The 21,365-nt window shown below is 37.3% G+C and overlaps 3 protein-coding genes and 1 non-coding gene across 4 annotated transcripts; 3 read left to right on the plus strand and 1 right to left on the minus strand.

Annotated features, from left to right (window-relative positions):
* Nucleotides 1-395: 395 nt before the first annotated feature.
* Nucleotides 396-2,840, minus strand: LOC126624406 (protein BOBBER 1-like). Its single transcript, XM_050293466.1, has 6 exons — nucleotides 2,326-2,840; nucleotides 1,826-1,998; nucleotides 1,559-1,607; nucleotides 1,082-1,248; nucleotides 762-845; nucleotides 396-680 (listed from the first exon to the last, which is right to left on the minus strand). Exons 1-6 carry the CDS (start codon nucleotides 2,699-2,701, stop codon nucleotides 642-644), a joined length of 888 nt encoding a protein of 295 aa, XP_050149423.1. The 5' UTR covers nucleotides 2,702-2,840; the 3' UTR covers nucleotides 396-641.
* A 1,878-nt stretch (nucleotides 2,841-4,718) lies between these two features.
* TRNAA-CGC (transfer RNA alanine (anticodon CGC)) lies at nucleotides 4,719-4,791 on the plus strand. Its single transcript has one exon. It is a non-coding gene; the product is annotated as a tRNA-Ala (tRNA).
* Nucleotides 4,792-5,428: 637 nt separating this feature from the next.
* Nucleotides 5,429-8,924, plus strand: LOC126624422 (uncharacterized). The gene is made up of 2 exons (XM_050293485.1): nucleotides 5,429-5,885; nucleotides 6,174-8,924. The coding sequence occupies exon 2, from the start codon at nucleotides 6,203-6,205 to the stop codon at nucleotides 8,759-8,761; it is 2,559 nt and encodes an 852-aa protein (XP_050149442.1). The 5' UTR covers nucleotides 5,429-5,885; nucleotides 6,174-6,202; the 3' UTR covers nucleotides 8,762-8,924.
* Nucleotides 8,925-16,128: 7,204 nt separating this feature from the next.
* LOC126624482 (probable pectinesterase/pectinesterase inhibitor 34) lies at nucleotides 16,129-20,521 on the plus strand. Its single transcript, XM_050293549.1, has 3 exons — nucleotides 16,129-17,278; nucleotides 18,620-18,756; nucleotides 19,663-20,521. Exons 1-3 carry the CDS (start codon nucleotides 16,272-16,274, stop codon nucleotides 20,358-20,360), a joined length of 1,842 nt encoding a protein of 613 aa, XP_050149506.1. The 5' UTR covers nucleotides 16,129-16,271; the 3' UTR covers nucleotides 20,361-20,521.
* The last annotated feature ends 844 nt before the right edge of the window (nucleotides 20,522-21,365 follow it).

Here is a 21,365-nt window from a genome sequence, read left to right on the forward strand (position 1 = left end):
CATTTATGGACACGTGGCAGCTTGTGGTGCCCTCTGGTTGAACTGTGCACATCTCAAGCCAAGGATGCTTGAGCGTGGGACTAGGTCGAACAATTTTGACACGTCCCTCGCTCGTTTACTTACAACAGAAATGTTAGTGTGTTGATTCATAATTGTGAATAGTTAGAGATAAAGTCATATTGATATCTCGTTGTAGTTAAGCTTTTCTCCCCAATTTTGAGGCATATACGTCGCAAGTTTTCAATGCCAAATGGCAGAGTTAGGTTCGATGTCATTGCAAAGAATGTACAAGTCAAAGGACACGTACGGAGAACAAAACATGAACGTCGAGGCTACAGATGCAAACAAGAAAAAAGTAGAAACCAAGCAACAAATCAAACTCGAACGATAAAATGTGCAGGAGAAAAAATTATACTAAAACTTGAATCCATAAATGAAACAGATCCCACAATATTAACAGCGTTCGAAACAAATTAGACGTCCAAACCACCCGTAAAAAGATCACGCACCGATGACATCAATTTGTTTCCTAACTCAACATTAAGCAGTAGCTGAACGAAAATGTGTTTTTTTCCCTCTCTCCCTTCTGATCAATGAATACAAAGTTATTAAACAATGTCCGCGAACCGAATAACTCAGATTTACTTTCTCTTGGCCCTTGAGAAATCCATCTCCGGATGCTGCAACAGAACGGTATATAAACAATGTAAGTAAATTTCTTGATTGAATGACTAGAGCGTAGAAGAGCCTCAAGAAATTACCTCAGACATGAACTTCTTTAACATTTCTTCTTTTTCAATCTCCTCGCTGGTGGGGAGCCCCAACTGCTTCTGTCTCTGATCAAACTGTAAAATCAAAACATACACCTCTCAGTAACTATGAATAAACAAAACGTACAAATAGGCAGCGACGTGAACATGAATGGTGAACATATAAATTCGCGGAGGACCAAACTGCAATGAATGATAGTCTCTACTTGGAAACATCACGGCAAGTGAACTGCCTTTCACAGATGTTACTCGGTTAAAAACAATTAGCAGCGAAAACAAAATACAGAAAAAAGCAGAAGTGGGAGAATTACCATCATCTTTTCAACAGTCCGGCGCATTTCAGAATCCAGTTCAGACAATTTGCTGGGCTCAGGCTCAACCTTGTGAGTGTCGATCTCAGGATCACCTTTCACCAGACACTTCCACCACTCCATTTGGTTGTGCTTGGTCAGAAGAATTGAGACAGCCCTCTGATCCTCTGCAATTAGCATGGATATTACGAATTCAAACAGCTCAGATGCTCAAACCCATGGATTATAATTAGGATATCACAAAAACATGATACACGCACTTAAAAGACACTACATCCTAAAAGCTGTGTGTGGAAGTGAAACTCATAACCATGGAACCCTACAGGCATTCCGACGTGTTTAAAATTCACGATGTAATTATGAGTTATGAATTTATTTATTATTCACAAAAGTGAAATATTTTTCAATGCTTATTTATGCTCCAATGTACATAAGCAAAATGATAAGTAATAAGTTGAACAATGTCAATCAATATACCTATGCTCCAGTAACAATCATCGGGCTTGATAGACTGCAAAAGTTCGCCCTGCAGGTATTAAAGTTTACATTAGACGAGGGATATATAACCTAAACGAAACAAACTGGCAGAACGAAAGGCATTGTCTACTGGACAAGCATCCGTTGTCTCAGATCAGTCAGATGAACAACCATCTTCCTTATTTTCGATTACATTCACACTCTCCAACTGAATCATAGACAATATGTTCATCACAAAAGTCGATAACTATCCAAAATGAAACTTACATCAATGATCGGAGGCTGCCCCTTCAGTCCAACCTTCAGATGATTCTTCTTGATCTCGCACACAACAAAGCTAGATTTAGTTCCAGGCGGCACATGGACAACGACATTAATCTCCTGAAGGCTCTGCGTCCACGAGTACTTCTCCAAATCCAGTCCATTCCCTTTGTTTGGATCTGTTCACATAGATTAGTGTTAAATAGCGAAAGCAAGATTATAAGTTACACACATCCAAAAACACTTGTATCCCAACAGGCATTGGTGAACAATCATATCAAATTTTACCCGAAAACTCACGTCGAACTGGTTAAAAGATTCAAACTATGTTAGTAATTTATCTTTCACATAACAAAAACACATTATCCCACCTTCCAATTACTCTTTAAGAACAAAATTTAGGAATTTATGGACAAAAGAATTGAAATTTAAGATATATCAATACTAAATGCTCAAAGAAAGTAGAATTCTAATCAAATATGAAGCAAAGATAAAATATTTGATACTTTTTAAGCCATTTTCCTCCTCAGTTTCATCCTTTATCACCTCCCCCCTCAGCTCCGCCTCCGCCTTCTTCTCCGCCTCCTCCTTCTTCCTCCTCTCTTCCTCCTCCTGCCTCCTCTTCTTCCTCTCCTCCTCCTGCATCTTCCTCTCCTTCTCCCTGAAGCGGCGCGCCAGCGCAAAGACCTCCCTCTCCGACGACTCCCTCTTGAAGAAATCGCTCTCCCGAGCAATAAATTCCAACGTCTTCTCCACTAAATCAAGTGGGTTCCTGCGATCAATCTTCGCTGTAAATGTATACTCTTTCGACGACGGCGACGCCTTCGAAGGCTTCCTCTCGGGCGCCCTCTGCTCTTCCTGGATGTCGGAGATTATCGCCATGGATTCGATCAAAGTTTGAGACTTTAAGCGGAGTCTTTCGATTTCGAATTTTCGAGTGTGCAGGTATTTATACTGTTCTTATTATGACGATAATGCCCTTGACGAGTTCATCGGATCCGGGTCCGGAAAGTCTCTTTTGTGCTTTGGCTTGGTCTTTCTATGAACTCGTTCTTACACAATACCCAAAAAAGGAAAGTGGGAATGTAATTAAATTAGTAAAAAGTAAATGACCTATTAAAACGGGGACACCCGTCAACTCGACAGATTTATTCGTTTCAGTGTGACTGGATAAGTTTCAATGGAACCACATTATTTTCGTTTAGTAGCGTGTTCTATACGACTTTTTCGAAAATTATATAAGATAATTGTTACATTTTCTGTTTTTATTGTAATGCAGTCAAATATATTATTAAATTTATCTTAAACACAAAGTTTTACAGTGGTATTGTTTACCATTATGTTCTTACACAATACTAACTTATCAAATTTTAATTTTTAGTTTTTTATTTGTTGCAATTGGTGTGTTCATAATAATTTATCGAAAAACCGTATAGGAAACATTTTTAGAAAAGAACTAAAGTGAAAAAGTGTGGAATGGCTATTTCTGTCGTCAATTAGAATTCTTATTCTATTCATTAAAATAAGAAAAAGTAGGAAGTTGGAGAGAAAATGAGTGTAAAATTGGAATTGAATTATTATTATGCCTCTAATTTTAAAGCAAATATTAAACTCTTTGACATTTATAGAAGTACTTTTTGAAGAAACTTTTCCAAATGCTTATTTTAGAAGCACTTCGAAAAAGAAAAAAAAACGCTTATAAGTGCTTCTTAAAGAAGCAGTTCAAATCCCATAATACTCAACTAAAAGTGAGAAATTTAGGTTTCATTTCACTGTGTAAAGGTTTTGTATATAACAGAGAGAAGCTCTCCTTCACTACATTCAACCAAAGCATACAACCAAAAGGAGACAAACACTTTCAAGCAACTGGGATATTACAGTGACGGTATTCTAAGCGATCAACGATAACATGAGAATGAATGCTCAATCAAGAAAAACATCGCACCGGAGTTGAGCCGACTACATGGCGTACAATAGCAAGGACAATCACATTTCCCATGCAGCTGTTTGAGCTGTGTTTGCACTTGTGTCCACAAACACCTACAGAAAGGCAATACTCCATGTGCATAACAGAACGCTTAGGTCATCTGCTGATTCTACTCTCTAGTCACAACAAACTGCACGCCACCTTTGGCGCTAGACAACTTCCGCAGGGAGCCCTCTTTCCATGACAGCGTGACAAATGAGTTTAAGCGATTCCTCTAAATCGTCCAACAGCTTCTCAGGATCAGGTATTGCGTTTGGATCAACGATTAAGGAAATCATCATTTCATCCCCGTAGCTTTGCCAATGCATATGCAATGCCTGCAACATAAGAAGCAACATTGAACATAAACAAGTCCAAAACAGAAGCAGTTGTTCGTGGTTTTCTTTTAATTGTAGTTGAGTTGGTAAATTTTCAGAGGCAACTTTGTGATCAAGGAGAATTATGTGTGCGATATATAAGATATTCTAGTTTTCGCTCCTTCAAGTCGAAAATATGTTGGATGAAATAGAGGGAAGTGTTGATATCTTAGCTCCTATTATTTTGGTCACGAACGCGAACGTATCAGACAGGGCCCATAGGCTGTTATGCAAACAACATTAGAGAAGCAACATAATATGTGAGCTAGGCCAACCGAGCATCTTCCCACGATAATAACGATGTAACGGCTGAACCGCGGCAAACGGAACAAGCGTGAAGCCGGACTTAGACTCGGAAGCTGATGATCTTCTTTTGTGATTGACTCCTCATGAGTACTGCGGGTGCTATATTTGTCTCAGCTGGCTCCATGGCCACCGCCCTCACGCTTCACGCCCAAAATATGAACAGTAAAAATGTCGTTTTGGCTTGTTAAAGTTTACTCTGCGTGGAAATTATTAAATTTAAATAGGATGACTAATAAAAGAACCATCAATCGGGGGTGTAGCTCATATGGTAGAGCGCTCGCTTCGCATGCGAGAGGCACGGGGTTCGATTCCCCGCACCTCCAACCTTTTTTGCCTTATAATTTTATTTTTTAAACAATCTGGGCTCAGCACTCTCTTTTTCTGATTTTGGGCTTTGTGAGCCCACAATATAATTTTAAACAGATACAAGAGTTTCGCCCATCTAAGTTCTTAGTTTGTCACATGAAAGGGTTTTTTTTGGGGAGTTTTAACGAAAAGTCCGTGGTATTGTTTATTTTAACGAAAAATCACATTTTTATACTAAAAAGTCAAACATTATTCACTTTACCCTTTATTAACATGCTTATTTCTTATTGGTGACGCATCATTTGGTTTGCAAATTTAGTTTAAAAGTTTATCTCTCTAACATTATCCTAGATAATAATACTTTTGTCATACAACGTCCAAAGACTCCAAACTCCTCAAAGAACTTTTACTATGTCCCCTCCATCCATTAACTCAACATGCATGGGCCATGCATGATCCCTCCATCTTCTTTTTCTCCTTTTTCTCGTCCCGTAATAGGCAAAGGTGAGGCCAGAGAGGTGACTAAACGTATAAACGACAACCATATAACATGTGGTTTGTATGACTACTTATCACAAACATCGCAATTTCTCAATGTCTTTGATATTGATATCTCTCGATCGACATAGTGGACAGGTGCCTTACAATCAGGGCCGGCCCAGGCCCAGTGCCACAGGGGCAACTGTCCAGGGCCCCAAAATGAAGAGGGCACCAAAATAAAAAAAAACCCATATAACTAAGTATTAAAAAAAAAAAAAATTCACAGCCCAAATAGGGGCTGGCAAGAGCCCAAAGGCAACAAAAGGGCCCAGAAGACCCAGCCGAAAAGAAAAAAAAAAAAAAAAAAAAAAAACATAACAAGACATAACAGGACCAGTGGTCCCAATCAAACCCTAATCCCTAATATATTTTAACCTTTCCCGATTCCCCACCCACCCACCTCCCTTTTGTTCCCTACATCCCTCACTTTCCTTCCCTGCCCATCATTTTTCTTTCTTTGAATTATTAGTGTTGTGCTTTGGTTTGCTCTGCCTCTGCCGTTCAACTTCTTTGCTAGAAGCTTTAATGGTTGCTCCAAACTCTCAAGCATGGAGACAAAATTAGTTTTGAGGTAAATTTTTAAATTTTTAATTCTCAATTTATAATTTAATATAAAATTTTGCAATGCAAGTGATATAGAATTATATAATAAATTGATAATTGATGTATAGAATTATTGTTGTTGATGAATGATGAATTGAATTCTTGACTAATTGATTATTGAATTATTTGATTTCATTTCAAACCCAATTTTAGGTTCAATTTTTATAATATGTTTGACTATGTGTTAGTGTTTTTATAATATATAATGTGTTGGAATGATAATTTTGATAGGAAAATTTTGTTATATCATGTGTAGGTAATTTTTGCAAACAAATTATTGAAGCCATGTCTTTTAGGAAACAACTCTCTGGTAATATGAAAAGAAAAAAAAAGGCAAAGGATAACGAAATTGCCGAAAGTTTAAGAGGATCTCTTAATAAATTTTTCTCTACAAAGAATGAGTCAGTTGAAAATTTGAGAGAAAATAATGTTGGTGAAGAGCCACAAAATGTTATTGGGGAGTCTCATGATCATGAAAATGGTAGTGATTTAGAAGAAAATGTTGGTGATGAGTCTCAAGATCATGAAAATGGTGGTGATGTGGATTTAAATGTTGATGATGATCATATTGGTGTAGAGGAAAATATTGAATCTTCTGAACCTATTTTCCATATAAACATTTATGATCCAAGAGTTTGGGATGGTCTTAATGCAGAAATGAGAGACTTGCTTGTAGAAAATGGGCCAATTCGAGAAACTAATCTCACTTATCCTAAGGACAAACTCTCTAGAAAATTTTCCTCACACTACTATGATCGAAAATTACCAACGGGTGAAATTTATGATAGGAAATGGCTCGTGTACTCAAAAGAGTTGGATAAAGTCTTTTGCTTTTGTTGTAAATTGTTTAAAACAATTGCCTCAAAAAGTGAGTTAGCAAAAGATGGAATTAGTGATTGGAGACATCTTGGTGTGAAACTTGACCAACATGAAAAGAGTAAAGAACATCTTACTAATTTGAGAACTTGGGTTGAGTTGAAAAGTAGATTGACAACAAATCAGACAATTGATAAAGAATTTCAAATGCGAATCAAGAAAGAGACAAATCATTGGAAACAAGTGATGCTTAGAATTATTGCTGTTGTGAAATGTCTTGCTATACGTAATTTAGCATTTCGTGGAACAAATGAAAGACCTTATGAAGACTCTAATGGAAACTTCTTAGGTTTACTTGAAATGATTGCGGAGTTTGATCCAATAATGCAAAAGCATTTTCGACTCATTGAGAATAAAGAGATTCATCACCACTATTTGAGCCATAAAATTCAAAATGAGTTGATAGCTACTTTAGCTTCAAAAGTCAAAACCGCAATCATTAAAAAGGTTAAAGAAGCCAAATTTTTTTCTGTCATTCTTGATTGTACTCCTGATGCAAGTCATGTGGAACAAATGACTTTAATTTTGAGATGTGTTGACTTGTCAAGTAGGTCAATAAATATAAGGGAGTATTTCATGGAGTTTTTAAGTGTGGAAGATACATCAGGACAAGGACTTTTTAATGAGTTGCAAGATGTCCTAAAGTCTCTTGATCTTGATATTGATAATGTGAGGGGACAAGGTTATGATAATGGATCTAACATGAGAGGGAAACACCAAGGTGTCCAAAAAAGATTGCTAGACATAAATCCCAGAGCATTTTACATGCCATGTGGTTCTCATTGTCTTAATTTAATAGTTTGTGATATGGCAAGTTCATGTCTTAAAGCAAAATCTTTTTTTGGAGCTTGTCAATGCATATATACGGTGTTTTCCAACTCTACAAAGCGTTGGAATATTTTGCTTGAACATATTGATGGTTTAACTTTGAAGTCATTGTCAACTACTCGATGGGAAAGTCACATTGAAAGTGTTAAAGCAATTAAATCCCAAGTAGCCCAAGTTAGAAATGCTTTGTTTACGTTGGTGGAAATTACTGAGAATCCCCAATTGAGTAGGGATGCAGAATGTTTAGCATCAGGAGAACTTTCCAGTTTTGATTTTGTATTAAGTTTGGTTATTTGGTATGACATTTTGTTGAAGATTAACATGGTGAGCAAAAAATTACAATCTGAAGACATGCGTCTTGATGTTGCTGTAAAGGCTTTGGAAGCACTTGTTACCTTTTTTGAAAACTACAGAGAAACTGGTTTTGCTTCTGCCATGCGTGATGCTAAAGAAATTGCACTTGAATCGGAAATTGACCCTGTTTTTCAAACTAAACGTCATAGACCTAGAAAAAGACATCATGATGAAGTTGATGGTAATGAGAGGGAACAACAGTCTGCTGAAGAATCATTTAGAACATATTATTTTCTTGTTATAGTGGATATTGCTCTTTCTCAACTGAAACACAGGTTTGAACAGTTAAAGGCTTTTGAATATATTTTTGGCTTCTTGTTTGATGCACCGAAGTTGATTTCATTGGATGATCAACAACTAAAAGAAAATTGTATGAATCTTGAAGCACATTTGAAACATGGAAATACCATGGATGTAGATGGAGCCGACTTATGTTCCGAGTTACAGGTGTTGCAAATGATGTTACCTGAAGAAGCATTTTTCTCTAATAACCCTTGGACATCCATGGAAATAGCAAACTTTGTAAAAGAAACTGACATGTGTCCTAATGTCTTGATTGCTTATCGTGTACTGTTGACTGTACCTGTGACCGTGGCATCTGCAGAAAGAAGTTTTTCAAAATTGAAATTATTAAAATCTTACTTGCGGACCACTATGACTCAAGATAGGCTAAATGGATTAGCAATCTTATGCATTGAAAAGGATGAGATTGAAGACTTGGAGTATGATGATATAATTGATGATTTTGCTTCAAAAAATGCCAGAAGACAATTTCTTAAAGGTTGAAATTTCAAGGAGTTTTGCTAGGAATGGTTGTATATGATTGTATTTTTGATTGTCGGGGTTTAGGTATTATGTCCCCCCCGTTGTATATTTTCTCAAGTAATATAATTTGGGCGTGAGGGCCTAGCCCCCCAGCTTTGACTGGGTTCCAGCCCTCGTTAAATAATTTTTTTAAACATATGTTTCCGTATTAAAAAAGGCCACATTTTGAGCTTTCGCACTGGGCACCCAAAAACACAGGACCGGCCCTGCTTACAATTGTATCCAATACCATCTCTCTCTGTTTCCATTTGCACATAATATTAGTCAACGTTTTGTGTTTCAATGCTTGGTACAATCGATTGTCTATATATAATTTTTCAAGTGATGCTAGAGGTCAGTACAAACAAAAAAAAGCATTTGTCAAAAGAAAAGTTTGCCTCCTAAAGCAGGAGTTCTTTGAGCAAAGATTTCGTCGGTGGGTTTTTTTACACATCATTTTGGGCCTTTGTTCAACTATAAACACACTTGGACTTATGAACTGGGGCACCGGGCAAAGTTAACTTAGCCGACGAACCTCAATTTTATCAGGCAAACCTTCAGATATTACGCACCATTTTTCCCTCCTGGCACCAAAACGTTGCATGACAAGTTTCACTTTGCCCTACGACTCTCTTCCGTCGCATCAAGATTTTGAGTACAACTTTAATGTTGACCAGCTTTGCCCTCCAATTGAAAAAAATTGTCGAGTAAAATCACTTTAGCCAACAAAATTTGATTCGTGGGAAAAACTCTTGTAGAGCAAACCATAATTTCTTGTAGTGCGTGCTCTCAAACCAAAAATACTAGGAAAAAAAAAATAAAAAAAACAACAACAACAACGTCTCCTTGGCCAATCATTCATACCTTTATATTAGTATATTTGTCGGTGTGAAAAAACACGAAAGGCAGCAAAAAGAACGCAACAAAATCTTGATTATCATTATCTTATACTTTATTAGACTAATCCTAGTTATATGGAAGTTAATTAGCTTAATCCTTGGCCTGTGACTGATCTGTGATTTACCTATATATCTAGCCAAAAGTGAAAACGAGGGGTGGAAGTTGTTTTCTATCATTTTTCTCTTGTGAAATGTCCCTACGTGTAGGGAAAGTCATGTCGTTTTAATTAACTCCTGTTGCTTTTAGAAATCCTAGTTTGGTTTAATGAATATGATTATGACGTCCCTCTTATATATGTGTGTTATATGTGTTTGTGTGTCGAATTTATATATAAAATTATAAATGGTATATACAATTTAAAAAATGATGCATGTATGATTGTCTACAACGGATCATAGTGCGCTGTTTTAGTTAGGGAAGCATGTGGATAGCTCCCCCATGTCCATGTCGATGCTCTTTAAAGAAAGCCTAACTATATATGAGACACTCATTTATGCATACATACAATTTAAAATAAACGAATACAGTGTTGTTGACAAATAGTGAAATGCTCACAACAATAATAAAAAAATGAGCGATTCAGATTATGAGAGTATTTTGTGAAGTGAACTCATATGAATGGTTAGATCCGTATTAAGTTACTAACTAGTTAGCGCTTGAACCCTCATACATATGGCGAGTAAATTATTTTGAGAAAACATAATTGATGAATAGTTTTGTCAAGCATTGCTTAGAGGAGCTGTAGCATTAATCAGTGCATGGCTCCAAATAATGATAAATCAACGTGTATGCAGAGATACGTTAATTAGAAACCAAAATTAAACAAACCATGTGATTACGAAGCGAGCAAGAGGCCCTGTGTTCCCTACCTTCATATAATTAGGCACATGCAGTTGCATGGCAGCATGGCTTTCAATCTCTTGCCTTGTAAGCTTCGCTTGGTGTGAGTGTGACCACTCTCCTCAAATTTTATCAATCTGGTCAAACCTTTCCCTTTCCACGGATCCCTACTGGATTTCGTAGGCAGCCAAATCATTTTTTTCCAGTTGCATATACAACTAATTACGTAGAGGACGTATTTAAATCGAAATAATTATTCATTGATAATACTCAATATAATATTCTTCGTAAGCATACTGTAAATTAAATACAATTTTGAGATAAACACTGTCGGTGAATCTCACTGGAAACTTTATGGTTCAGAGCATAGTATATACTACAGTTACTATACAATTTTGAGATGAACACTATTGGTGAATTTTAGTAGGACCCATGTTTATCTGACTATAGTTTCAATGTGTATGATGACACTAATTCATTTTAAGAGATCGATTTTTATGACATGAGTATATTGATGTGGGGCGTAACATGCTAAAACATAATCATACAAAACATAACTTAAACAAAACATGATATCATTTGCACAGAACGTTCCGGTGTCAGTGCCCGTGAGTCCGTGAGGTGGTATGACTATAAACAAGTTAATTTGCTCCATATTTTAATTGAACGCTAAGCCCACAAAATAATGATAAAAAATTCATATTTTCTTTTCTCTCTTTCCTATTATAATAACCCTTGCTTACTAGATTTTTAGTGCTGCACAGATTTAAATTACAATTTTACTAAAGTTTTATTTATTAAATATATAAATTAATGTCACGGGCCTCTCCAAAATCGTGAAAGATTGCTTTTTCCCAATTTTTTTCTTCACCACCAAATGGTTTGCCTTCCTCATCGGGTAATCAATCATGCACCTTTTGAGTCCCTTTTCTTCTTTTGCCTGTAACTGCACATCTTGGCACAAGCTCCCCACATCTACAATCCATTTTGTTATTATTTGGTTTATTATTGAGTTGCTTTCACAAAAGTGGGTATATATATAAAGGCCTACATCATGGAGTTGGGCATTGAAATTTGAATGAGAAAATATAATTAAATTTATAACGTCTTAAATGAATTTAATTTATGAAAGCATGAGAAAATCTAATTAATATAACATCTTAATTGAAATTAATTTATGAAAGCAATCTTAGCTTTGACCTATTTTGGTTAAGTTATAATTATAAAACTGATCATAGTTCGTTTTCATACTAAATGTGAAAAATATAGGGGTGGGTATTACGATTTAAATCTTAGCAGGGTCGACAACTGTAAATGCATTTAATTTGTACCAAAAACCCTTACATATTATCATTATATTTGTAGACACACACACACACACATATGACGCTACCTTTATACATAACTTTTGGACTTTTTAGCCAAAATAGTTTATGAGATTTGCATAACTTTTCACTTTAGTCCTTGAGATTGTCCATTTGGCCATTCCGTGAAAAATCTCCATTAAATAAGAATAAAATGACAAAAATATCCTCAATTTTTGCCAAATCATTTTGACCTATTGTTTATTGAACTAAGGGTATTTTTATCATTTTGATCTTTATTTAACATAATGTTTCACAGAAGGACCAAAATAATTGATGGTGGACAATCCAAGGGATCACTTCTATTGATTTCAAATCTGAGGAACCAAAATAATGAGTTATGCAAATCTTAGAGACCATTTTGGCTAAAAAGCATAACTTTTGACAAACGTTTTTTTGGGAGCCCACTTCCTAATGTGTTTCAAGAATCTAAACCGTCTATCTTTTAGGTTATCATTTATAGATCATTTTTCTAAAAAATTAGACAAATCCAAAACCGTTAAGACATTTATTTGTAGTAAAGAGAAAATGGACGAATATGAGTTTTTTTTTTTTTTAAAAAAAAGCCCTAAACCCTTAATCCAACAATCATATAATTGCATATTTGGGTTTTTTTTTTTTTTTTTTTTTTTTTGTAGGCATAATCTTTGAAGAAAGACATAAAAGATAAACATACGGATAGTTAAATATATTATGACGTGATTTCCACAAAAACATGTGCCAAAAGTTGTAAAAAAATTGATTTTACGTATCCGCCATCATATGAATATGGTTATGTATTGGTAATTAGGAGGCAACCCTAGTGTAAATCGGACCAAACGAATAAACCCTGAACGGCTAAACACCAGTAGTCCTCATCAGTAGTCGGTGGTCAATTCGTGGACTCTGTGGATGCATATTGTTCTGCTTACTGTAAGAGAACGTACGTCGTGGAGACGAAGAGGTTTAACTTGTTACCATCATCATCATCGTGTTTCATCTCACTTTTTGGTTATCAAACCCTTAAAAGGTACGTATTAGTCCTATTCATATTGTTATTAATTAATACAATATTATAAGGAGAAGATCAATTTGATGTGGAAGCCAGCATCACATCGATCTATATATACATGTCACTACATACATTAGCTCCAATATGTATTTTGGCAAAATCTACAAACAGCTACGTCATGAATCTATCACTCGGAAATTTCTATTTTAGATTTAAATGATTGAAAACGATTTTGGGTTCCAAAGCACTTGAAGTGTTTCCTGCAAGAATTACCAATTATGTACTTCTTGTAAAAAATACTTCAAGTGCTTTTTTTTTTCTTCAAAATTTACTTACATGTTTATTAAAAACTAGTTATAAAAAAAATTTCATCAAAAGTAATTTTAGTTGTTTTAAAAATATTGCCAACAAGTTTTGCTGGATTGACATAAATCTATACTTCAAGAGTTCTCCCTGGTTTGGCTTAGCTTAACTTTTTTTAAAAATGGGTATGAAAAAAAGTTGAAGCATTTTAAGTGTTTGGTAAACACTTTAAATCAGTTTTCCAAGTTATAGGTGAAAAAAAGCTAAAAACTAGAAGCTGGAAATAGCAACTTCAACAAAATAACTTATTTGGGTAAAACAAGGAGGAACAATAAAAATAAATGAACTTGGTAATACGTCGGGTTGCAAACTTCAATCTGATTGACGATGACGATTTGACCCTGACCATCGCACCGAACAAACACTGATCCTTTGATTCAAAGATACAATAACGAAGACGCAATGAGACAAAGAAAACATTTTTCTTCGATCCAAAATCAACAAAACGACGTTCAAATTGTTTTGCATGACCGAAACAGCGGATGGGAATGAGTCAATTGCAAACGTTCCGAGCTGCAAGGTGATCTCCTTGTCAAATGAGATGTGTTTTTCGATACAGGGGACGAAAAACGAGAGAGAGGGGAAGGGTACAAAGGTAGGTAAGGATTGAGAAATTTCAGGAGGGTGATCGTTTGTTTGTCGATTGTTGTTAAAATGAAGAGAGATAGAGATATATTATTGTGAAACCATGGTGGGGCTCTTTTGGTTTTGCTGGGTTACTTATATATTGCGAAACCTTTCTATCTCCCCCATTTCTCAATTTGTTGGTTGAAAAAGGATAAGCATTATCCATCTAAGTCCTTAAAGTAAGAATTGCTAATCCAATCCCCATAACAAATCCAACACTTCAACCTATGTTCCTAAACTACAAGATAAACGATGAGTAGCATCAATCTAAAATCAAAATCCAAAACAAAAACCAAATCTAAAACCGAAACGAAAAGATGGAAGGAGCAACATCAATTAAGAAGAAAGAGCAGCTCAATCAAAGAATTCAATTGTGCAAGCGGATGTGATTTCAGTTCGTGATGCCTTTGTTTATGAATAGGGTGTGACTACGGAAGAGATGAACTGGAGAGGATGAAACGACCGTCTTATCCTCATATGTGAAATTTTTTTTTTAAATTTCTTAATTATAAATATTTAAGATAAAATTTATAAATATTTTTATTTTAAAAAATAAAGTATGTTTAGTAATTCACCTTTATTTGTTAAGAAAATTAAATTAATGGCATATCTATTATTATACATTTTTTGGTCATTTCACACAGTTATAACGGTTTTACATAAAAATTTACCAAACACTATCATACTGCTATTTTTTTTTCCAAAAGCACTTTTATAAAAAAGTTTGTCAAACACTCTACTGTTTTATTCTCAGTTACTTATTCTCACAACACAGCAGAAACAATTTGTTTTTTAAAGTACAGCAATACCAAACCAACCCTTCATTTTTTGTTTTTAATTTGACTTTTCCGCATATATTACTTTTTGATATTAGGTCCTTCCGAATATTATTAGAAGTCTAAATAATTAAATTAGTTTCATAAAAAGTTATATCACTAAACAGACATGGATCCTCTTCGGATCCATGCATCCTAATTCTAAGGATCCACTAATCCAGATTATTGAAATTTGATCAAACGGTTAAAGTTATTATAATTTTTAAAGTGTGTCCATATTTATAGCCGTTGGATCAAATTTCAATTGTCTGGATTGGTAGATTCCTAGAATTAGGATGCATGGATCCAGAGAGGATCCATGTCCTCACTATACCAGTTTTCATTTGAAAACAAGGGGCGCATGCATGTTTCGGATATATGGACAAAGTATTATTATATATGCTAAACTGTGGGGAACTTTTGACTGAGTCTGACTCTTTCAATATATATTGTTTAACAAAACTACCTAGCCCCTTCTGAAACTTCTAAAATATACAAAGACAAAAGTTTAATTACTAGATAAAAATGAGCTTGTAGTTAATATAACCAAGGGAAATTGAAACCTTTATACAGCTAGCTAAAAGCCTAGAAAGGTGATTCTTTTGTACAAATGGATTAAAACTTAAAAGTTCAACAATGCTGAAACCCCTAATTAATACAAATATACAATATAATAACTAATGCACATCCAGCCGTTTAATTTAACCATAAAACTTATACATACCAGCCTGATTAAGCTGTTTGAGGTCGATGGTGCATCATGTAAGTTCTTTTGGTATTCATCTCCAGAACCCGGTCAAATGCTTCAATCCTTAATTCATATTTAGTTTAAACATTGATCTACTCTAAAAGTTTGTAGTGAAAAATTTACTTCGCTAGCAAGAAGCCTTAAACAAGTGATATTTCTTGTTGAAACTGGATTCTCTAGGTACATAGCATAAAGGAAAAAGAGCAAGAAGCACTAGTCTTAGCATACAGTTAGCTTAAGAGCTAAGAGAATCATGCAAACAAAATCTTGCAAATGCATGCACTGCGTGCAGCACTCAATTTTGATAACGATTTTGACCCTCCTAGATACTCCACTTGTCAAAGTAATATTCAAATAAATTAATCAATTAAACCCAAAATTAAGTAAAAATTTAAAAACAAAGAAGAAAGAAGATAGAAAGAAAGAGGAGTAAAAAACCTCTTTTGGGTTTTGGGTCTCTCTATAAATTATGCGAAGAATAATTTACATACCACGGGCACAACATTATTGCAACGTTTTGTGTTAAGTTATTTGTGGTAAGTTTGTGGAGATGAAAGTTGCAGCCAGCTCATCCCCTCTTCGACATCGACCTCACAACAACCTCTTTTATTCTCCCACGTCCCTACTTAGTTCATATTGTTTAGATTTTAAACCTAATTAAAAAATGACTTAATTTCCCAATCATATATATATAGAGCCCGCACTCTATATTAAAACCCCACACTTCTTCGATCTTCTTTCTTGCCTCCCTCAGTCTTTTAGCTGCAGCAGAGCGAGCTGTCCATTAGTCCTAACAACGTCGTAAACTTTCCACTCTCAGTTCTGCTTCTGCACCTAAAGAGAAATGGGCTACGGCAGACTCCAGCCGTCTGACCCTGGAGGCTCCCCCAGTCTCTACGTGGCGGAAAACCCATCACTCCCACAAACTGCCACGTCATCCTCCTGCTCCAACGGCCGCAGCCGCAAGAACAAGCTCATCCTAATGTTCCTCCTCGCCGTGGCACTCATCCTCGCCTCCGCCGTCTCGGCGGTGGTACTCATCGTCGGAAAATCCAAAGCCTCAAACCCCGCCGCCTCCTCCGCCCTCCGCCGCAAGCCGACGCAGGCCATCTCAAACGCGTGCGCAAAGACGCGCTTCCCCTCCCTCTGCGTCGACTCCCTCCTCGACTTCCCCGGCTCCAACGCCGCGTCGGAGCAGGACCTCGTCCACATTTCCTTCAACATGACTCTGCAGCGACTCAGCAAGGCGCTCTACCTCTCCTCCTCCCTCTCCTACCGCCAGATGGACCCCCACTCCCGCTCCGCCTATGACGACTGCCTCGAGCTCCTCGACGACTCCGTAGACGCCCTCTCCCGGGCCCTCACCTCCGTCGCCCCCGGCGTGGAGTCCTCGTCCACACAAGATGTCCGGACGTGGCTGAGCGCGGCGCTCACGAACCAGGACACGTGCGGGGAGGGTTTTGCGCAAATCAAGGGCGGCGACGTCAAGAACGAGATGGACCAGCGGCTCAAGGACTTGTCAGAACTGGTGAGCAACTGCCTCGCGATTTACTCGGCGGTCGCAGGCGACGATTTCTCCGGGGTGCCGATACAGAACAAGCGGAGGAGGTTGTTGGGGAATTCAGAAATGGAGCGTGATATAATGGGGGATAATGCTGACGTCTCGCGAGATTTTCCGAAGTGGTTAGGAAGGAGGGAGAGGAGGCTGCTGTCGGTGCCGGTATGGCAGATGCAGGCGGATATTATCGTGTCAAAAGACGGCAATGGGACGTACAAGACGATCGCCGAGGCGATCAAAAAGGCGCCGGAGTATAGTTCTCGTCGGACAATTATTTACGTCAGGGCAGGAAGGTAACTAGAACTCACTCCATAAAGTTGTTTCACTTTGGTACTTTTATTCCTTCCATCTTTTTTCTTTCTTTTCGTTCAATTATTTAGACACACTATACTGCTCATACTCGCTATTGAAGTTGAATTTTCTTTTAGCGCAATTATAAGATGGACCATAACATTGTATTTAAATTCGATAGCTGTGATTCGTGCGAGTGCGTCGCTAATATAGCCAATTTTATCTGTCTAAATAACATTATTTATATATTTTAAGAGCTCTTTTTGAAAAAGATTTCATCTAAACACTACTTTTCCCTTTTTCGTTTAATTACTTTTTGGCATCCGATGTGATTTAGTTGCTTTAGATTAACATTTTGTCGGTGAAAAGAATTTTCTCCCAACTTTGTGTTATTCCTTGTGTGTATCGACTGTAGCATTGACTTGAGCGAGCTCCCTCTTACCATACACAACCATAATCATGTGAGAGAACTTATTAACCCTTCTCCCTCCCCCCCTCTCTCTCTCCTCCTCTACAAATCACGTTTACGAAAATACCCCTTGTTTTCTTTGAAACTGATAAGTGATGTCATGTTTTTAATTAATATGGTGCCCATCCATGGAATTTGAATTCTTTATTTTATCTTCGTTATGTTGTGTGTGGGGTGGTTGTCGGTGGAGATTGGTCGCAAGTCATGACACACATCCATATATTAACTGTACAGTGCACGTTGGATTTTTGCATGTAATGTGACACCTACTTGACTTGTGTGGTCATCAATTTTACTCTGCTGTCATGCACTTCATAGTTCAACGAATAGGTTCCTCTTCGATCCCTTCCATCCCGATCCTTTATTTTCACCCTCATCTTCTGTTCAACTTCTTTCATCATCTTCTGTTCATTTCTTTTTCTATTCATATTTTTATGTTCATCTTTTTCCCTCTTCTCCATCTCTCTCTCTTCAACTCCATAATTGAAGGATCCAGAGCATCCGGAGAGAATCCCCATTGATAGTTCAAAATGTATCTATGCATGTGAATTTCGAGTGGAATTTTCCTGCATTTGAATGTTACGATGACAATATTTCAAGTTAACTATTGTTATATATGATCGTGTAAATGACTTGTGATACTGAAATGTGACATTTTTTATATAAGTAAATTTTTGTCACGGACAATATTTTACTATAGTGACGGAAAACAATAACGCATATGCACTATGATGCGGGTTTAATCCTCATGGATCTTCCTTCCTTGACACTTAATAATTTAATCCACCAACACTATCAAGTTTTTGTCGTTAGTTGGTTTTCATTTTTCGGCTTTCGGTAAACTATTAAGGATGATTACTTGTTTATATTTTAGGTACGAAGAGAAGAATTTGAAGGTGGGGAGGAAGAAGACCAACTTGATGTTCGTCGGAGACGGGAAGGGCAAAACCGTAATCACCGGCGGGAAAAGCGTCTCTCTGAACCTGACCACATTCCACACTGCATCCTTCGGTAAGTTCCGTCAAATACCGTCGTCTTTCACGTTGTAATTTTGAATCACTGTCCTCTTTCTCTGTGGTCACCGTAAACATGTGGGCCACATCACTCATTACCATGCACGACATGCGTTTCTACTTGCACGTGGTCTGTTAGGCTACAGAAACCATTCACCCTCATGCAACTTGGTGATGTTTGTCTGACCTCATAGCCTCAAATTACCTTTCCAACCCCATCTCCCAACAAGGGAAGCCTACCTACTTTAGAAAGTTGGGAAGTGATTTTCACTCACTCACTTTGTACTCATTTAGTTTTGTTTTTGGCTTTAGATTGAATAAATCAATAACAATCGAAGATGAGCTTTAAATATGGGTGGGCATAAACTATTTCCTCCGACACAATCCTAAGGCAAACCGGTCACTAGCTTATAATTTCGCATAAGGGTGTGCTATTCTCACAATTTTTTTTACTTCATACACATCTTTTTAATTTGCAGTCGTTGGATTGAATGAATTAAAAAAGATCAAAGAATAAAAATTAATAAGGAGTGTATGAGAAGTAAAAATAGGTGTGCGGATAGCACACCCCTTTCGCATAATAGAAAGTCACATTGCATGAAAGTTCCTCTCTTATTGTTAAGATGTTATGTTAGCCGTTTTCTTCCACTTTTTACTGCAAATAGGTGGCATCTAAATTATTCCATTGGAGGCTTTGTAAGCTTACTAATTTGGGAATTTAGGGTTAGCATCATATAAAGAAACTGATTAGTAGTTTTCGTCATTTCAAACCCACAATAGTTGAAAACGAGACAAATCACATTATTGGAGGTAGGTGACTTGTCAATGGCCATATTTCATAGCCATATTTTATAGGTGAATAGAGAAATATGGTTTATTGAATTTATTTCTTGTTGGTCCACAGCTGCCACCGGAGCTGGTTTTATTGCACGTGACATAACGTTCGAGAACTACGCCGGACCGGCCAAGCACCAAGCCGTTGCCCTTCGAATTGGGGCGGACCATGCCGTGGTCTACCTTTGCAACATCATCGGATACCAAGACACATTTTACGTGCACTCGAATCGTCAATTCATCCGTGAAACGGACATTTACGGTACAGTGGACTTCATTTTTGGCAATGCGGCCGTAGTGTTCCAAAACTGTAGCATCTACGCTCGCAAGCCCATGGCCTTCCAAAAAAACACAATCACTGCCCAAAATCGAAAGGACCCGAATCAGAACACGGGCATTTCAATCCATGCTTGCCGGATTCTCGCCACTCCAGAGCTCGAGGGATCAAAGGGTAACTTCTCAACGTATCTAGGCCGTCCGTGGAAGCTGTACTCTAGGGCAGTGTACATGTTATCGTTCATTGGTGATCACGTACATCCACATGGATGGCTTGAGTGGAATACCACTTTTGCTCTCGATACGCTATATTATGGTGAATACATGAACTATGGCCCCGGCGGAGCGATAGGTAAACGGGTAACTTGGCCGGGGTATCGCGTCATTACATCCCAGGTGGAGGCGGCTAGGTTCACCGTGCGACAGTTTATATACGGTTCGTCGTGGTTGCCATCCACCGGGGTGGCATTCTTGGCCGATCTATCACTCTAAATTACACTCAAGCGGTAATTCATGGCCCAAACCATGCATTAGTGGATAAATGCTCTTTTTACCCTTGGTAACTGTAAGAATATAGTTATTGTTTATTTTTGTTGTATATTTTTTAACATTATATAAGAGAATAAGTTGCTTTGTTCTTTTTGGTCATTTAACTCAATGATTCCTTGTAGTCGTTGCCACTTTTACATGGTTCCTTGGATTTTGATTTGAAGTGTTTGTGGCGGTGCGGTCGTGACGATTTGGAGAAAAAATTGTGCTGGGAGAGCCAGGAATCTGACCTTCCTCGAAGCAGCTCAGATTATATATAGCCAAACTATAAAACACATTTCATCAAAATGGAAATACCATGAAACTTAGGCCACAACTCCACAAATGCGGTTTCTTCTTGTACAGGAGAGAAACTTGCATGTAATGCGTCCATTACGTGTAACTTATTTTTTTGTCTTTCGAATTTAGTGACCTGCAATTATGGCCGCCAACATGGAGATTTCATTGTAGTTATATCTCAAGTCCAGTACTATTTTTGTGTGTTAAACTTTAGTACAACGGTGATATTTCATTGGTGCTAAGTTTATCTCATTAACACGGCCAACCACTGCCAATTAAGTTGTCATAAATCTACCCCGGTTTCCTGAGGGATTAAAAAATATGGACGACATGACTATGTGATTGTCCACTGCAGGCACAAACATCCCCCATCTGCTCGGCTGAACGGCCTGATTGTCCCGGATAATATTTTCCCGTTTCCTTGCAAATTTTGTCAAACGAAGTGAGAAATGAGTGAAGCATGTCTTGTTAGAAATCACCATTCGCTCGGAAAACCCACCTTAAAGGCCGATTTCTTGGGGTGGACAAATTGCATAAAGCTAGCTAGTGACTAATGGTGAATTATATTGTCTGTGCAAGTAATATTTTGTCGTTGTATTTAGGTCAAACCAGGTGCCCCTTTCTTTGGTCCCTCCTATAAGTGAAGGTTGGCCAGGGATAGATTGATAG

Source organism: Malus sylvestris, chromosome 1 (genome assembly GCF_916048215.2).
Source record: "Malus sylvestris chromosome 1, drMalSylv7.2, whole genome shotgun sequence".
NCBI lineage: Eukaryota > Viridiplantae > Streptophyta > Magnoliopsida > Rosales > Rosaceae > Malus > Malus sylvestris.

Excerpts from the sequence above, each read along its gene's own strand:
- LOC126624482 (XM_050293549.1), top strand. The coding sequence starts at position 16,272 with ATGGGCTACGGCAGACTCCAGCCGTCTGACCCTGGAGGCTCCCCCAGT. Across the intron at positions 17,279-18,619 it reads ATTTACGTCAGGGCAGGAAG|GTACGAAGAGAAGAATTTGA; the intron begins GTAACTAGAACT and ends TTTATATTTTAG. Across the intron at positions 18,757-19,662 it reads ATTCCACACTGCATCCTTCG|CTGCCACCGGAGCTGGTTTT; the intron begins GTAAGTTCCGTC and ends GTTGGTCCACAG.
- LOC126624422 (XM_050293485.1), top strand. The coding sequence starts at position 6,203 with ATGTCTTTTAGGAAACAACTCTCTGGTAATATGAAAAGAAAAAAAAAG.
- LOC126624406 (XM_050293466.1), bottom strand. The coding sequence starts at position 2,701 with ATGGCGATAATCTCCGACATCCAGGAAGAGCAGAGGGCGCCCGAGAGG. Across the intron at positions 1,999-2,325 it reads GGAGGAAAATGGCTTAAAAA|ATCCAAACAAAGGGAATGGA; the intron begins GTATCAAATATT and ends CTATGTGAACAG. Across the intron at positions 1,249-1,558 it reads TGATTGTTACTGGAGCATAG|AGGATCAGAGGGCTGTCTCA; the intron begins GTATATTGATTG and ends TGCTAATTGCAG.